Below are 16,601 nucleotides of genomic sequence, written 5' to 3'. Positions count from 1 at the left end.
ATGGCAACTAAAAAACAATCTGTTATTACCAAAAAATTACAACATTTAAATGTCACGGATTTGATAATATGTGGATAGTAAATTTATATTTCCAATTGGTATAAAAAATATATGAATAAATAGTTATAGAGATTATGCATTAAAATATATTGATCAATTGGGGTAAAACATCAACAAACATCAAAAAAGAATTTTATGTAAACTCAATCATATAGGTGTTCAAAGATTTAAATGATGGTTTAAAAGGATAAATTTCAATATGGATACAAGAAACTACAGAACCTCAATTAAAGTAATTCAAACTAAAACAAATAAAATTAAAGGAGTAATCCAGAAAACATGAATTTTTAACAATGATCCTAATTTTCTTTCTTAAGTTTAAAATCTGCTTTCTATTAAAATTATAATAACTTATCAACACCCTCCTAAACATGTTAATATATTTAGGTTTGAAAGCTGATTTTTAATTTCATTATTATCGTATTTTAATTAATGAAATTTTTTCTAGGTTCTTAATTTTGATTTGATACATATCAATAATTACTATTGGGACAATTACTTATTGCTTTTTTTAATTAAACCAGGCTTTAGATAAACCTTTAACCTAAATACGTAATCATTAAAAGTTATTACCTATATTGTTTAGTATTCATGTTTATCAGCGTTATATTTTTATCTAATTAACAACTAATTAGTTCCATATAATTCATCATTAAAAATCAACTACCTAAATTGACCCAATCCATATTTTGTTATTAAATCTTTATTACTATATTTTTTTATAATTTTATTTTTAAATTTTCAATCTTTATTATTTAAATTAAGTATTAAACTAATTCAGTATCTGGTATAATTATACTTTTAAATTTAATCTTCTGCTAAAAATAATACTTCATTCATTATTTCTTTTAGCCATAGATAATATAATACTAGAACAATGAATATAATTACCTATGTGATAAAATTAAATTTTTTAGAATCTTTTTTATTAAATTGAGTATTATTATTTATTTTTATTAAATGGAAGTAAACTCTATCATCTTGAAGATAATTATAACAACATCTTCTAAAAGTTTGATTCCAAATAATTTTATAATCAAAATCATTTGCTCTAACATATTTTACATATTAGAATTTTAAAATTAATTATATACAGCTGAATTGTAACTAGATAATTTTTTTTCTAATTCCTTTCGTCATATATATTTTTTATAATATTATAATATTGTTATTATATTCCTTTATTCCATGTTAAACCATATGTATTTCAATTCTAAACCTGTAATAACAGAATCTGTCTAATGTATATTTATCCATTGTTTACATTTTTCTTAAATATTTATTCTTTTTTGTTGATTTTACAATCCATATAATGATTTATTTTTTTGATATATTGGTAATGTTCAAAATATCTAGGATTTTTAACATCTAATATTTGTCTATTGTAACTATATTAATAATTACCATTTTTCGTTTGTATTATTAATTAGAATTAATTAATTTCTTTATCTTTTGTTGGTATTCCTATAGATAACTGGAATTCTAAACATAGTGCTGAAATATAACTATTACAATCAAAGTCATAAATTTTTTCATCATTTATTACAATCTATAATCCAAGATATATTATCTCTACATGGACATCTTCCTCCTATTGTTGCTTTAGATATATATTTTTTAGACATTAACCTCTTACATTGGTTAACATTAGTAAATCCTTCTTATTCTGGTCTTAAAATATCAGTTCGCTAATGAAGATTATTGTTTAATAATCATGGTTAACATCTAAATCAAATGATTCAAGATCATTCTCTAAAATCTTTCAATAACAATCGGCTAAAACATCTATTATCTTGTTCGATGATATTTATCTAATTTTTTAAATATTCTAACTTTTGTAAAAATTCAAATGAATTAGGATGTATTACTTTCTCCTTTAGAAATATTTAAACCTAATGTTTTTGGTATTTCCGGATTAAAGTAATGGTATCAATTTATTATGAATCTTTAAATTTAAGCTGACATTTTTACTAAGATTAATACAGCTTGATAAAATTGATTTTTTCTAAGATTAAAGGTGACTTAATTCCTAAATATTTCATATAACATAGACTATTCAATTTTGCGGTTGTGAAAATAAATTAAATGTTTTTCCTTACTTCAGGTAAATTTTTTATAAATTACAAAATTCCTTCAATAATGATTAACTTTCATTTACATTAAAAGCAGCTTTATAAAATTTTTGTAAAAATTTCTTTTTTCCTATTCTTTGTTTAACTCTAGCTAAATATGGTTTAAATCCATATTCTTTGTTGCAATTGCTTCAATATCTGCAAATAATATTGATTTTATATATTGATTTTATTTCTCTTTTTTCTTCTTCAACAAAATCACTATCACATATGTTTGTTTATAAAAATCAATCTTTTCAAGAAGAATTTAAGACCAAGTAAATTGTTTTAAAAATATAAAGGAATTTATTAAACTAAATAATAAATTAAATTTATGTGTTATAATTTAATAAGTTTATTCAAATTTGTGATTTTAATAACATTTTCTTATCATAATCTAAAAATAATTATAATACTTTATCACCATTCTTCAACCAATCTAGAAAATTTTTTAATATTATAAGTTAATTATATTTGAATTCGATATAGAATATAATGACATGATATTAACCATATTTTATTATTTATATACATTATTGTCCATAAACATTAATTCTATGTTCTTTATTTTATACAATAATGTAATTCTATTTCAAATTTAATAATTTTGAAATATTAATTTTAATATTGATTTATTAGAAAAAATGCTTCTTACCGACATTCAATTTAAATAATATTTAATTTTTTAGAACAATCTATATTAAAATATTCTAAAGAATTTAATAAACAATGTTTTATGCAGTTTTTATTGTTTGATTATTAAAATATTTGTAAAACCATTTTAATATATATTTTCTTTTCATCTACATGAATAAATAGTTCCTTCAAACAAAATTCCTAAGTTTTGAAGAAATGTAATAAGGGAAACAATTTTTTCCGGAATTAAAAAGTTTTAATTTCTTTGTATTTTTAAAATTTTTGCATCGTATATATACTAATAAACTTTTCCATCCATAAAATCAGATCCTGCCTAATTCAATTTGTTCTTCTTCTGTTAATTCTCCTTTAATTTTTCTATATATTGATGTATATTAGATGGTTTTAATGTCACATAAATTGTATTCTCCTAATTTTCCATTATTTGTAATTTGTATATATTCTAAACTAATTTATATTCATAAAATTATTTTTTATTAAAAATTATCCTTATAATAATAATCAGGACCTATCTTCACTATTATATTCCAACTTCCATTTAACCTAATTAAAAAATTCATATTCTCCCTGTTTAATATCACATTCAAAAACTGTTTTCCCCCTATTGCTGTTTTTGATACTAAAAAATGAATAATTTTTGCCACCTTTTTAGGTAAGTTTTGTTTAAAATGATGTGTATTTTTATAAAACTGTGATAAATTTTTGTTAAATGATTTTTTATATTTGATTATACTCCTTATACGCACATATATATATACACATATATGTGTACAGTGGGGTTAATCTCCAAGGCCCATAGACCCACTTGCTGCATAATGGACTAGCCGGAACCTGGACAGAATACAGAACGGTTGGTGAAATAGTAGACGCACACAGCGCTGTAAATGCAGGCCACCTACTCGGGCTGGAGCGTGCATGGACATCCATCTTTCTGCGTCAGAACCAGCTCCTCTTCTGGGTCGAGGACGGATGTCCACTGACCGGAGTAGGATTTATAATTCCATCGGGCCGGCAGTACTTGGATGAGCTGTGCGGAAGTCCGGAGCGACAAAGGGGACACGACTTCCCCAGGCTTGCAAGAGGGGGGAATGGTAGCCAATGTGCTTCCATAACCCAATACACAGCCCCGCTGTAGTCTCCCCTCTCATTGCGAGCTTCTGCCAGCTCCACGCGGAAGTTCATGAGCACATGCGGAGGGGTAGGACGGCAGCCGGGAAAGCAGGAGGCCCGCCTTGATGGTGAGTTATGGTTATGGGGATAGCAGGCCATTCAACGAGCAATGGGCTGGGGAATGTAAAAAACATATTTGGCCACGTCGAAGCAGATGAACCCCCTTTAAGCCAGCCACATTACAGCCTGCATATCAGTGGGGTCGAAGGATCGACCATGTACAAAAGCTATTACCCCCTAAGGAAATGACGCCACATTTCTATAAAATTTATGTTTCAACTCCTTGCAACAGAACACAACGCGTGTCTTTAAATGACCACATGATCAAACCCATTGCTTGTTACAGCAGCGTGTTCCGCAGGGGTCAGTGCTTGGAACCTTATCAACAAATGTACGCGAAATGACACACACAATTTTATCAAGCTCCGACTGAAAAACCTTACATTAATACAATCACTCAATTCTGACCTGTATAATATAGTTAATGGAATTTCTGAAGAACATGGACTTTCAGATAACTGCAATAAAGTCAGCTGTTATGCTATTTGGCCGAACGTCGATTATTAACACGCTCAAAGCATTGCAATAATTTGTTGAGTCACGGGGCAATATTACCAGTCGTTAATGAATACAAAAATCTTGGATTGATTGTTTGACTCCAATTACGTTTTCAAAAAGAGTAACTCCAATAATTAATAAGCGTTTACAAATATTAAACTATATTTATAGCCGATTTCTTATTAATCGGTAGTATTAAGGTTATGCTTTTGTGAATCCTTTAGGCTTCCCGCAATTTAACTATTGTGATAGTGTGGTATGCCCATTGTATCGACAAAAGAGACTAGCAATCGAATTCAGAAAATGCAGAATTCTTGCCTTAGACTATATTTTGGTATCCGAAAATACGACCGGATTACACTATAAATTAAAATCCATTCCAGTGGCTTGATTATGAACACAGAAGAAATATTACATTCTGCCTGTTTTGTTCCATGGCATACTTCAAACCAAAACTTCCTCATATTTATTTCGAAAAGGTAACATACAGAGCTGAAACGTCCATAAATGTCAATGTAGAGATCGGTTTTTTTAAACTATACTACTTTCACAAAACGTCACTATTTAAACGCCCTTCAGTTACAATATTTGCAAAAGACGGTATAATGATTACGCTCTCATTTAAAAACATTTATCCGAAAGTCCTTTTAAAAAACGCTTGCGCCTCATGAGCTCCTTGCAAGACAGCAATTTAAGTTCATCGTTAATATCATTATTGCTATAAAATTTTTTTTTTTACATTTTTTTTTCTTTTTGAGGTTTTCATTTGTGCCTTCATTACTGAATGGTTTTTATTAATCATAGTTTTTTTCTTGCTAGTTTTTTTGTATTCTTGGTCTCTTGTTGTTAATTTCATATGTAGGGGTTTGAGTGGTAGGCAGACGGAATAACACGGTTTTATTCCAGTCTGAACTTCGGCCCTATTGAGTCCCCATATGTAATGTAATTATAATATCTGTTCTTTGTATGGTGTTGTGCTCAATAAATGTCATATTTTATGGTCGGTGTTTCTTTGTGAGAACTCAGGTCTAGCCTTGGGTTAACTAATCGCACGGATTAAATCAAGTAACGATTTAGTGTCTGTGTCTGGTGTCTGATGAGTTATGAGGGTTTATAAATAAATAAATAAAAAAAAAATAAATAAAATATTCACACACTCACATTGGAAATCTAAGGGATAGTATGTAATTCATACTTGACCACATAGCTATTAATGGCCACAAATAGTCAAAGCTATCAGGAAAAGAAGAAACAAAACACAAAAATATCATTCATAATAAGTTCGCTGTAATTTTATTAAATTAGAGTTTTATTGTGTAAGTGTTTCTTTGGCTTTGGCGTTTGGTTAATAACGAGTGGGTTGTGATAACTGGTGTGTTTATGTGAAGAAGGAAGTTTTGTGTTTTCTTATTTGTTATTTATGGTTGTTTCTTTGTTCCTGAGTCGTATTTGTTGAGGTGCTGGGTTTTGGTGGAGGATATTGCCAGTATTTTTGTGATTTGTTCTGTTAAGGTGTGCTAAAAGGGGGGTATTGTTGTAATGAACGCGTGATATAGTTTACCTCTGAATGCTGCCTGTCCGTTTCCCATCTTCGTGATTCTCCAGAACGTACCGAAAATGAAGCGATTCCATCCCTTCGTCCCATTTCATACGTCCTTTTGGAGGTTTTCCTTTGCGCTGGTCCCCATCACAAAGCCGGTTGAGAAGCCAGGCACAAAGGTCTCTTCATGGCGGTCTCTTCAGGTGGTCGTTGTCTCTTTCGTAAGTCTGTCTTTCGCTGTAGAGGTTTCGGGTATCCCGACGAGCGGCCGCTGTTCACCAAACTCGTCACTATCGGCTCGCATGCCGGGCAACGCCCAGCGATAGCTTCCAAGACGTGCCCTGACGTCCTCAGGTAAGCGGCATTTTTCCGAGGCTTTTGTTTTAACTCCATTTTCATAAGAATATGGGGGTGACTAGGAACAACGTGAGGCGGTCACTCTCTTCAAGATATTCGCGTAAGCAAATATTCCCCTGCGTGTTGTGTATAATGTTAGGAAAGTAGGAACATGGGCGTGGAAGTTGGAAAGTAAAGTGGATAGGTAGAGATACTAAAGGTGAAGGACCTGGACTGGTCGACCTTTAGTGCCCATTATCGCCTTTTCCGATCTCTATGGCGGAGAGGTGGGCCTATTCACCCGAACCACAGGGTATTTTTCTAAAATTACGGAGTTAACTATAGATAAATGAAACTAAAAATAGGCGTAAAGATATAAACTAACTTTAATAAACTAAAACATATTTGGGCTTCGCTGTAGCCGGGGAGGGCGGGAGTAAATTGTTTTTTCGGCTTCACTATAGCCTTGTTTTGGCGGTCGGGAATTTCGAAAGACTGGGAACGCTTTCTTTAGCATCACTGTTGGCTGGGGAGGTAACAGGAGAGCATCTCCTCTTTCTGGAGGGCTTAATCTGTGTTAGGCTACTCTGGGAGGGCTTCCGACATTTTCACAACGCGTCGGCTAGGCTCAGGCGTAACTGGCCAATTGAGGCACGCGGGGCCTTGAAAAAAAGCACCATTGTTTCCAGAAGTACTATATTTTGTTGTTTTGATTGCAGAAAGTAACAATTTACGCCCCTGCTCTGGGTACGCTCTGCCTTCAAACCCGCAAATAGCGAGACAATATTTTCATGCAGCTACAACAAAACTGCACACTTGCAAAACACAGTAGAATAACAGCGGAGTTCGTTACAACAATACTATATCGCCTAGAGAAAAAGCTTATCATTCGGCCACCTGGAGACCGCATGATAGCAACACCTAGAAAAAAGTATAGGAATAAGAGCAACAACGAATTCTTATTATTATTATTATTTATTATTATGGCATTGTAGGTCTAAATTGGGATCATGATCCAAATTAATGAAAACGGGGGTTGGCCTGGACGGGAAGGGGGTAGGTATGTAAAGATGTTACCAACACAAAGTTATCGAATTTTGATGTTATCGGCATTGTTGATTATGTTGACAAACAATCTAAAAAAGATTGGAGACATGTGCCATTAAATCCTGCGGACTTACCATCACGTGGATGCTCACCAAAACAATTGTTGGAATCACGATGGTGGGAAGGACCTAGTTGGCTGTATAGTCTTCCAGAAAACTGGCCAGAATTTGATCATGCCATCTTGAATGAACATGAAATTAATGCAGAACGTCGGAAGAAATTAATTGTTTCAATGGTCAATTATGAATGTTCCTATTGGTATACTCAACGATTTTGTAAGTATGACGACATAGTATCTCTTTTTGGTTGGATTCTACGATTTTCATATAACTGCCGTAACAGTGAAGATAGACCTATGTCTCACGTGTTGTCGGCTGAAGAACGAGAAATCGCTGAAAAATGTCTGTTGAAATTAATTAAAAAAGATTCTTTCGTTGATACAAAACAGTTGTCATCTTTATCTCCTTTTGTAGATGCTGAAGGTATTATACGATTGAAGACTAAGATATCACATAGAAATGACGAATTGGACTTTCGTTATCCAATTTTATTACCTGCAAAACACCCTGTCGTAACAAAATTAATCTTCAATTTTCATCATAAATCATCATATGGGGGTGTTCAAACACTGACTATAAATACTTAATCTTCTGTCAACGACAGAATGGTGCAGACTGTAATCGATGTACAAGGATTTAAAACATCAAGAAACGTATTTATACCAAAAGAACTGGCAATTTATAATGGCAAGCAGGTTGCTCATTTTATGTTCAAGCCTCCATTTCCGTGGAATAGCTTATCTACCGATTTACAACGTCAAGCTACCTGGCTAATTCATAACCATCACGGAATTAAATGGGAGCATGGTCATACGCCATCCTACATGTTTCCAATTATACTTCGCCAGTTAATATCATCATCAGACCAAATATACGTTAAAGGAAAAGAAAAAGCCGATTTCATTCGAAAAACTCTATGGCAAAATGTCACCGAGGTGGAAGAAGAACCAGCTCTACCTAAATTAGAAGCATGTTGCTACTATCATGTACGATCACTTTGTTGTTGCGCTTTATCTAACGTTTATTATATTTATAATACGCATGTAATTCAGTAATTTTTTTTTTAATAAAACAACCAAATTCAATTCATTTTTACTTTATTGCAATTGATACATCTTAATACAGACTGGCCCTTTCTTGCTTCTCTGTTACATACTTCACTCTTCATTTATATAAAGTTTAATTACACTTTTACGTGAACTATAATTAAGTTTTGCGTACGATGCCAGTGAACGGTTCATACTCGATTTGGAGAGTAAATTACCGAACTTCCTAATTTTTTTTTATGATCAGAAGTTAAATGAATTTAAGACCAAAAAAAAACTGTAATATTAAAATGCAGTTTGAATCAATTTAGCGGCGGAGAATAGAGCTATATAACGTACTGGATATTTGGGAGCGTTAAAAAATAGGGAGTACTTACGCCGCTTATTGAGCAGAACGAATGGTCGAGTAGAGTTTTCACCAACTTTTCTTTCGGCCCGGCACACGACAGTCGTAGTATTATGTCATCGCAAACAGCAAGATTCCCACTTGTTTGTTCCTTCCACCAACATTTTTGCGTGCGCACTAAGTACAAGGACGGACAACACGGCAGGGAAAATCAAAATTATGAGGAGCAATAACAATACAAGGAAATTTTTAAAGGGAGGACAACGTACGTTATTTATGTATGCAACATACCGCCCACCAAATTCACTCTACGGGAATTTAACAAAAAAAATAAAATTAAACAAACATGCAACAAATATTATGAAATTAATTAAGTATATTAACATATTTATTGTGTCGGCAGTGCGCACAATTTAACTAAGGGACGTTTGAAACTACCGCGAGTAGTATGAACGCATGCTACTCTAGCAATTCCATCACTCCCCGGAAACAGTCTTTCGATGCGACCAAGCCGCCACTGTAGAGGGGGCGTGGTATCATCTTTCAGCAAAACTAAGACGCCAATATCAGCCGGTACAAGTTTTTTATCTTTGGCCCAATGACTCTTTTGAAATAAAGTATGCAAATACTCATTGTTCCATCGCGACCAAAACGATTGTTGCAGTTGCTGCAATAATTGCCAACGAGTGAGACGCGAAACCGATAAATGAGATAAATCTGGATCCGGTGGGGCTGATAATGGTTCTAATGTTAAAAAGTGACCCGGGGTTAAGCTACTAAGATCGTTGGGGTCTGTACTGATAGGACAAAGTGGCCTCGAGTTCAAAATGGCTTCTATTTCCGCGATAACAGTATTCATCTCTTCTAACGTAAGGATTTGATTTCCAACAATACGAATTAAATGTTTTTTGACAGACTTAACACCGCTTTCCCAGAGTCCACCGGAATGGGGAGCAGCAGGAGGGTTAAATGACCAAGAGATTGCTTGTGAATCGACCGAGTGTTTCATTAATCGATTAAATTCTCTGTGAGCACCGACGAAATTAGTCCCACAGTCGCTAAATATTTGAACGCACCGTCCTCGGCGTGCAATAAAACGCCTAAGTGCAGCAATAAAAGCGTCGGTAGATAGGGAAGACGCCATTTCTAGATGAATCGCCTTGGTGGCGAAACAAACGAAAAGACAAAGATAAGCTTTGACCACTTTGGTTCCACGGATTCTAGCTGCAGAGATGTTAAAGGGTCCCGCAAAGTCACAACCAACAACACTAAAAGGTTTTATTTTACTTATTCTTAGGGATGGCAAGTTTCCTGTAGGAGGAGAATAAGCGGTGGGATTAACTCGAAAACAACGGTTGCATTTAGCTAAGTAACCACGAATAGAACGTCGGGCCGATAATATCCAAAAATTCTGTTGTATCAAGTACATGGTTGCATTGACACCAGTATGGTGGTTTATTTCATGAACATGGCGAATCAAAAGTTCAGTAAGGCGATGTGAGCGAGGTAACAAAGCGGGGTGTTTTGATTCAAATGGCAACGAGGAATTTTCTAATCGACCACCTACCCGAATAATATGGTCTCCGCCCACCAAAGGGGATAGTTTGGCAAACCATCTAGGTAGTGCTTTATGCGAACGAAGCTTCGTGAAAAGATCCGAAAATAAGTTTTCTTGAACAATTCTAACCATAAATAATAACGCATTGTGGGATTCTTGAGCGGACAGGGAACCTAAGCGCGTATCACGGGGATTCCTCATGTTGTGTACAAAACGTAAGATATAGGCCACAATGCTTTTTATCTTAGGTAACGAAGACACATCCAGTAACACTAAAACAAAGTGCTCTGGATCGACAAGACTGGTAGTATGAGCAACGCATGTAATGACGGACGTTTGTTTCATTTCCAAAGGGGGACAATTATTGATTGGCTCAGAAGGCCACGAATTATGAGATAAATTCAGAAAAGCAGGACCAGACCACCAAAGCGTTTGAGATAATATCTGATTGGGGAGTAAACCGCGCGACGCGTAGTCGGCAGGATTTTTTTGAGAAGGGATATGGCGCCAACATCCAGGAGCCACGCGCTCATGAATATAAGCCACCCTATTGCTAACAAAGACCTTCCATTGCCGCGGTAATGAACGAATCCACGTGAGGACAATGGTTGAGTCCGTCCAGGCAATAACATTATCTATGATAACCAGCTCACTAAAGGATTCTAAAACGAATTTGATTAACTTTGCCAATAACACAGCTCCGCAAAGTTCCAGACGAGGTATTGATAACTGTTTAACAGGAGCAACCTTGGATTTAGAGATTACGAATTTAGTAGTAGCGGTTCCATCTTGAAGCGAAAAACAAAAGTAAACGACAGCGGCATAACCCTTTTCAGAAGCATCACAGAAGCCATGTAATGCACATGAAGAGAAATAACGAGGGAGTAAATTGCGAGGCAATTGTAATGACGAAAGTTCATGAAGTCCCGACTTAAACTGATTCCAAGAGCTAACAATTTCGTGAGGCGGTTCAACATCCCAACCCAGACCTAACAACCATAGTTTCTGAATGAGACATTTAGCAAAAAAACTAACTGGGGTGAGAAACCCAAGGGGATCATAGATCCGCGCGATTTGTGATAAGATTGAACGTTTTGAACAAGGCATGTCACGAGGACTTACAATGAAAGCAAAAGTATCGGAAGACGAATGCCACTGAAGGCCAAGAATTTTAATCGCACTGGAGGGGTCGATATCAAAAGAACGTGCTTGAACCTGCCTGAATTCAACTGGAATAGAATCCAGAACGTCCACGCAGTTGGATGCCCATTTGCGAAGCTCGAAACAGCCTAAGGCAAACAAATCTACGAGTTGAGCGACAAATTTTCTAGCTTCTTCAAGAGATGAAGTTCCGCAAATTAAATCATCTACGTAAAGGCTACTGCGAATGGCATTGACTGCGAGAGGAAACTGATCTGCACCAATATCGGCTAATTCCAAGAGAGTACGGATAGCTAGGTAAGGGGCAGAAGATACACCATAAGTAATGGTGTTCAATTGGTATGTGGCGATTGGATCTTCAGGGGAAAATCTCCAACGAATAGCTGGGAATAGACACACACTTTTACGCGCGGATAAGCTCGCCACGAGTAAATCCGCGGATTTACTCGTGGCGAACCGTTTTACGACCGAGACAACACACACAGAGGCAAATCGTTCGAACTTTCCGCCGGAATGCTCGTCACATGCAAATCTCTGTGTATATGGGACAAATATGACGATTTATCCGTCGAATCCACATGGCTCGTGGCTCCATGAAAATTTTAAAAGGCCAGGAGCCATGCCAAAGACAAAGGCACTTCATAATCTCTAGTAAGCGTGTTAACATGTGCAGCGTTGAAAAAAAGAAAAAGAAGTTTGCTATTGCAAGTGCGCTAATTTACTCCGAAATGTGTATAAATAATAGTAATAATAAAAAGAACAAAAGAGAGCGTTCAGTATGGCAAAAGAGATGGCTCAGTGAAAGAGATAAATACAGCGACCTAAAGCTTTTGAAAGAATTACGCAATAATGAACCCCACGACTATAAAAATTATCTGAGAATGGATGCCAATACTTTTGATCATCTTTTACGCCAATTAGAACCTTATCTAAAAAAAAAGACACTCCAATGCGTCAAAGCATTCCTCCAAATGAACGGCTTGTAGCGACCCTTCGATTTTTGGCCACTGGACGCAGTTATGAAGACCTAAAATTTAGCACCGGGATATCTCCTCAAGCATTGGGATATATAATTCCAGAAACATGCAGAGTAATATATGAAGTTTTAAAAGGAGAATACTTAAAGGTAAGACAAAAATATGTATATCGATTTTATGTATTATTATTATTGTATATTTGATTGAAAACAATGATTTGAAACTTAAAAACTACCTTCACAAAAGATACATTACATAGAATATATAAAATAAACTAAATATTTGCAAAAGTTCTAAAAAGGATAGTTACATAAAAAATGTAAAAAAAGTAAACTAAATATTATTGTTAAGATTGTCAATCGATGGTAGATGGTGCATAATCAATATTACATTACATAGAATATAAAAACTAAACTGAATATTTGCACAAGTTATAAATAGGAAACATAAACATATGTAAAAAAAAGCTAATCTAATTAAGATTGGTAAAAGTTGAATAATATTGAGGAAGTGTATTAGGCTCATCATTATTAGTACAGCTTGAGGCATGCACTACGTTTGTTTGATTATTAGACCAAAACATGTTTGTCTTTTGGTCAGTGAGAACTGTATTCTCTGATAATGTGCTCATTACTGCTCTTTGCAAAACTTGCGTAATCAATGTTTCAGCGTACATTTTTTGGGAGTTGTCTTTGACACTTTTCAGTTTTTTGCCCACATATGTACCAAATGCATCGCTATCATCCAAAACTTCATTGTTGCCACTTGTTAAGGCACTGGTGCATGCTTTTAGAAAATCACGATGTTCGTTTGTATGTTCTTTCTTGCGCGTTTTTGCGGTTCGCCTAGCTTCTGTAATAAATGAAGTACTGATACTTGGTGTTGTTGATGCACTTGGACTTGCAACCTGTAATTAATTATTTTTATTTGTTTTGTGCAGTTCCCTTCTACAAAAGAAGAATGGAAGGAAATCGCTAAAGGATTTGAAGAGACCTGGCACATACCAAATTGCGGAGGGGCAATTGACGGGAAACATATTCGTATTTGTGCGCCACCAGGAACTGGAGCTCAATACTATAATTACAAACATTTTTATAGCATTGTGTTAATGGGTGTTGTAAACTCTAACTATGAATTTATATTTGTGGATGTTGGAAAAAATGGAAGAATTTCCGATGGGGGAATTCTACAATATACAACGTTTTATCAGCGTCTAATTGAAGACAAATTGCATTTACCAGAAAAACATGAATGCTCAGAAAATTTGAATTTTGTCGTTATTGGCGACGAAGCCTTTGCTCTTCACAAGCACATGTTAAAACCCTTTCCTCAAAATAATCTGACCTATGAAAGACGCATCTACAATTATCGACTAGCTAGAGGCCGTAACGTTGTTGAAAATGTTTTCGGTTTGATAGCTGCAAGATTTCGTGTGCTCCATACGGCTATAAATATGTCGCCATTGAATGCTCAGTTTATAGTACTAGCTGTGTGTACTTTACATAATTATTTAATGAAGTCAAAAAAAAAATATGTGGGACCTGCTACATTTGATTTGGAAAATAGACAAACGCATGAAATATTAGAACACGCAGAATGGCGAGAAAATGATGTTCAGTTGTGCTCCCTGCAGATAGGGGGCAATAAAAATTATACGCATGACTCAAAACAAAACAGAAATGAATATATGGAATATTTTACCGGGAAAGGAAAGGTATCCTGGCAAGATGCAATGCTAACCAAGGGGACGGCCTAACATATATGATTTTAACGTGTATGTTTTTCTTTGAAAATGCCAAATTAAATATAATGTTTCATTTACCTGAGTTTCACTTATTATTTCTGATTCATTGTCTTCAAGAATAGCGGCATCGTCATCATCGTCGCCTTCTTCCCTGTCGCCACTCGTACTTGCCGTAGATGGACTTGGCACATTCGAAACGCTTTGGGCGGGCTGTTCTTGATCTTTGATAAACATCAACAAGTCAAAATACCATAAATTTGGTGTATATACTTCATCACTGCCACGGCCACTTCTAATCGAATTTTCCACTTTTTTGTACTCCTTTCTGAAGGTACTTCTCAAGGATTGAATTTTCTTTTGAACTATGTCTCGACTTTGCGGAATATTAAATTTTTTGCAGACTTCCATTAATGCAGTGTACCCCAGATTCTTTAAATTTTTGTTTATGTATTCCGACGATTTTATTTTCCATAACGCTGGATGCTGCCTATACACTTCAATGAATTCGGTTATAAATTCTTTATTCATTTTAAGAATTATTGTTTGCCACAACTCGAATATTACAATCTTACTACATCGGACTGAATCTGCAGAAAAGTGTGTGTGTTTATTGACGGAGCCCGTATCGTATCAGTCCGACAAACCCGACAATAAATGGCTCGCGGTCCGGCACGCTGGTTATGAGTGGTTACATAATCACACAGATTTATCCGTAGTTTTGGCTCGCCCCATGCAAATCCGCGTGAAAATATGTGTGTCTATTCGAAGCTAATGAGTTGGTACTTGCGATCCTCAAAACGAATGAGGATTTGGCGGTACATTTGACGAACGTCGCAAGTAAAAACAAAGGGATGCGTTCGAAACTGTAGCAATAATTGCACAATATCCTTTTGCAGCTTAGGACCAACTAGCAAAGTATCATTAAGTGATTGCTGGTTTGAAGCTTTGGCCGAAGCGTCAAACACTACACGTATTTTGGTATTTTCCTCTCCGTGTTTAAAAACACCATGATGAGGGATGTAATAGCAATCATTACCACACGGGTTAGTACTCAATAGTGTCATGTGACCAGCATCTAAATATTCTCGCATAAAGTCTAAATAAAGAGCTTTCAATTGCGGTTGTGAAGCGAGGCGATTCTCTAGGGACCGAAGGCGACGATCTGCAATGCCCATCGAACCGTCAAAAGTGGGATTAGCAACCTTGAAAGGAAGTGCAACACCAAAACGGCCCGAGACGTCTCGAAACAATGATTTTCTGAAAAAGGATTCAGCGAATTCCTCTTCGGCATTGACTAGTGGTTTGGAATGAATTTCTTCGATGTCCCAAAATTGTTCGACAATTTGCTCTAGCGGCGGTTCTGAGACCGAAAGCAACGATTGGACGACCTGTTGAGGATGGCCAAGTTTAACTGGGCCTAAAATTACTTGACCGAATACAGTACCTAATAAGAAGGGATAATCTCGTGTGCGGGGAGCGCTATCTACACTGGTACGGGTTATAAATGGGTAAACATCAGCACCTAAAAGAAGTTGAACGGGACGAGATTGATACCACAAACTATCGGCTAATCTAATTCCACGAGGAAGGCAAATGTCCGAATTGAGCGATTGATTAGGTAAATTGCCACAAATTTTGTCTAAAAGAAAGAATTCAAATTCGAAGGTTGGGGACATGGAGTCAATTGGACGAATTTCCGAAGTGACTGTCGACGAAGAATTCATAGCGATATTTCCCAGACCGGAAATGGGAATGGCATTTGCTTGCTTAGGTAATTTAAGTCTATTTACTAAACAAGTGGTTATGTATGAAGTTTGACTTCCTGTATCTAATAGGGCTCTTGCGGTATGATAATTTCCAAAACAATCTCTAATTTTTAAGACAATTGTACCCAGAAGTACCGGGGGCCGAGTCGAATAAGATGTCGAACAACTACTGGCGCAAGATGTTACCTGGTCAGAGCTTTGCGGCGAAGAGGTAGCGGTTTGAGCGATTGGACTAGAAAGGCGCGGTGGAAAGTGTAACAAACTGTGATGTCGAGAGCTGCAAGATCGACAGTTCCTTTCCGACGAGCATTTGGAAACAGCGTGTCCAGGTGACAAACAATTAATACAAACGCGATTGTTCTTGGCAATTTCAAAACGCTCATGGGGTTGCTTGTCTTTGAAAAC

At 35.5% G+C, this 16,601-nt stretch overlaps 1 protein-coding gene across 1 annotated transcript; it reads right to left on the bottom strand.

Annotated features, from left to right (window-relative positions):
* Nucleotides 1-13,117: 13,117 nt before the first annotated feature.
* Nucleotides 13,118-15,128, bottom strand: LOC116160017. Its single transcript, XM_031473130.1, has 2 exons — nucleotides 14,509-15,128; nucleotides 13,118-13,593 (listed from the first exon to the last, which is right to left on the bottom strand). The coding sequence occupies exons 1-2, from the start codon at nucleotides 14,956-14,958 to the stop codon at nucleotides 13,159-13,161; spliced, it is 885 nt and encodes a 294-aa protein (XP_031328990.1). The 5' UTR covers nucleotides 14,959-15,128; the 3' UTR covers nucleotides 13,118-13,158.
* Nucleotides 15,129-16,601: the final 1,473 nt, after the last annotated feature.

This window comes from Photinus pyralis, unplaced genomic scaffold (assembly GCF_008802855.1).
Source record: "Photinus pyralis isolate 1611_PpyrPB1 unplaced genomic scaffold, Ppyr1.3 Ppyr1.4_LG1, whole genome shotgun sequence".
NCBI lineage: Eukaryota > Metazoa > Arthropoda > Insecta > Coleoptera > Lampyridae > Photinus > Photinus pyralis.
The sequence above is the reverse complement of the archived record's forward strand: the minus strand, read 5'-3'. Positions and strand labels throughout refer to the sequence as shown.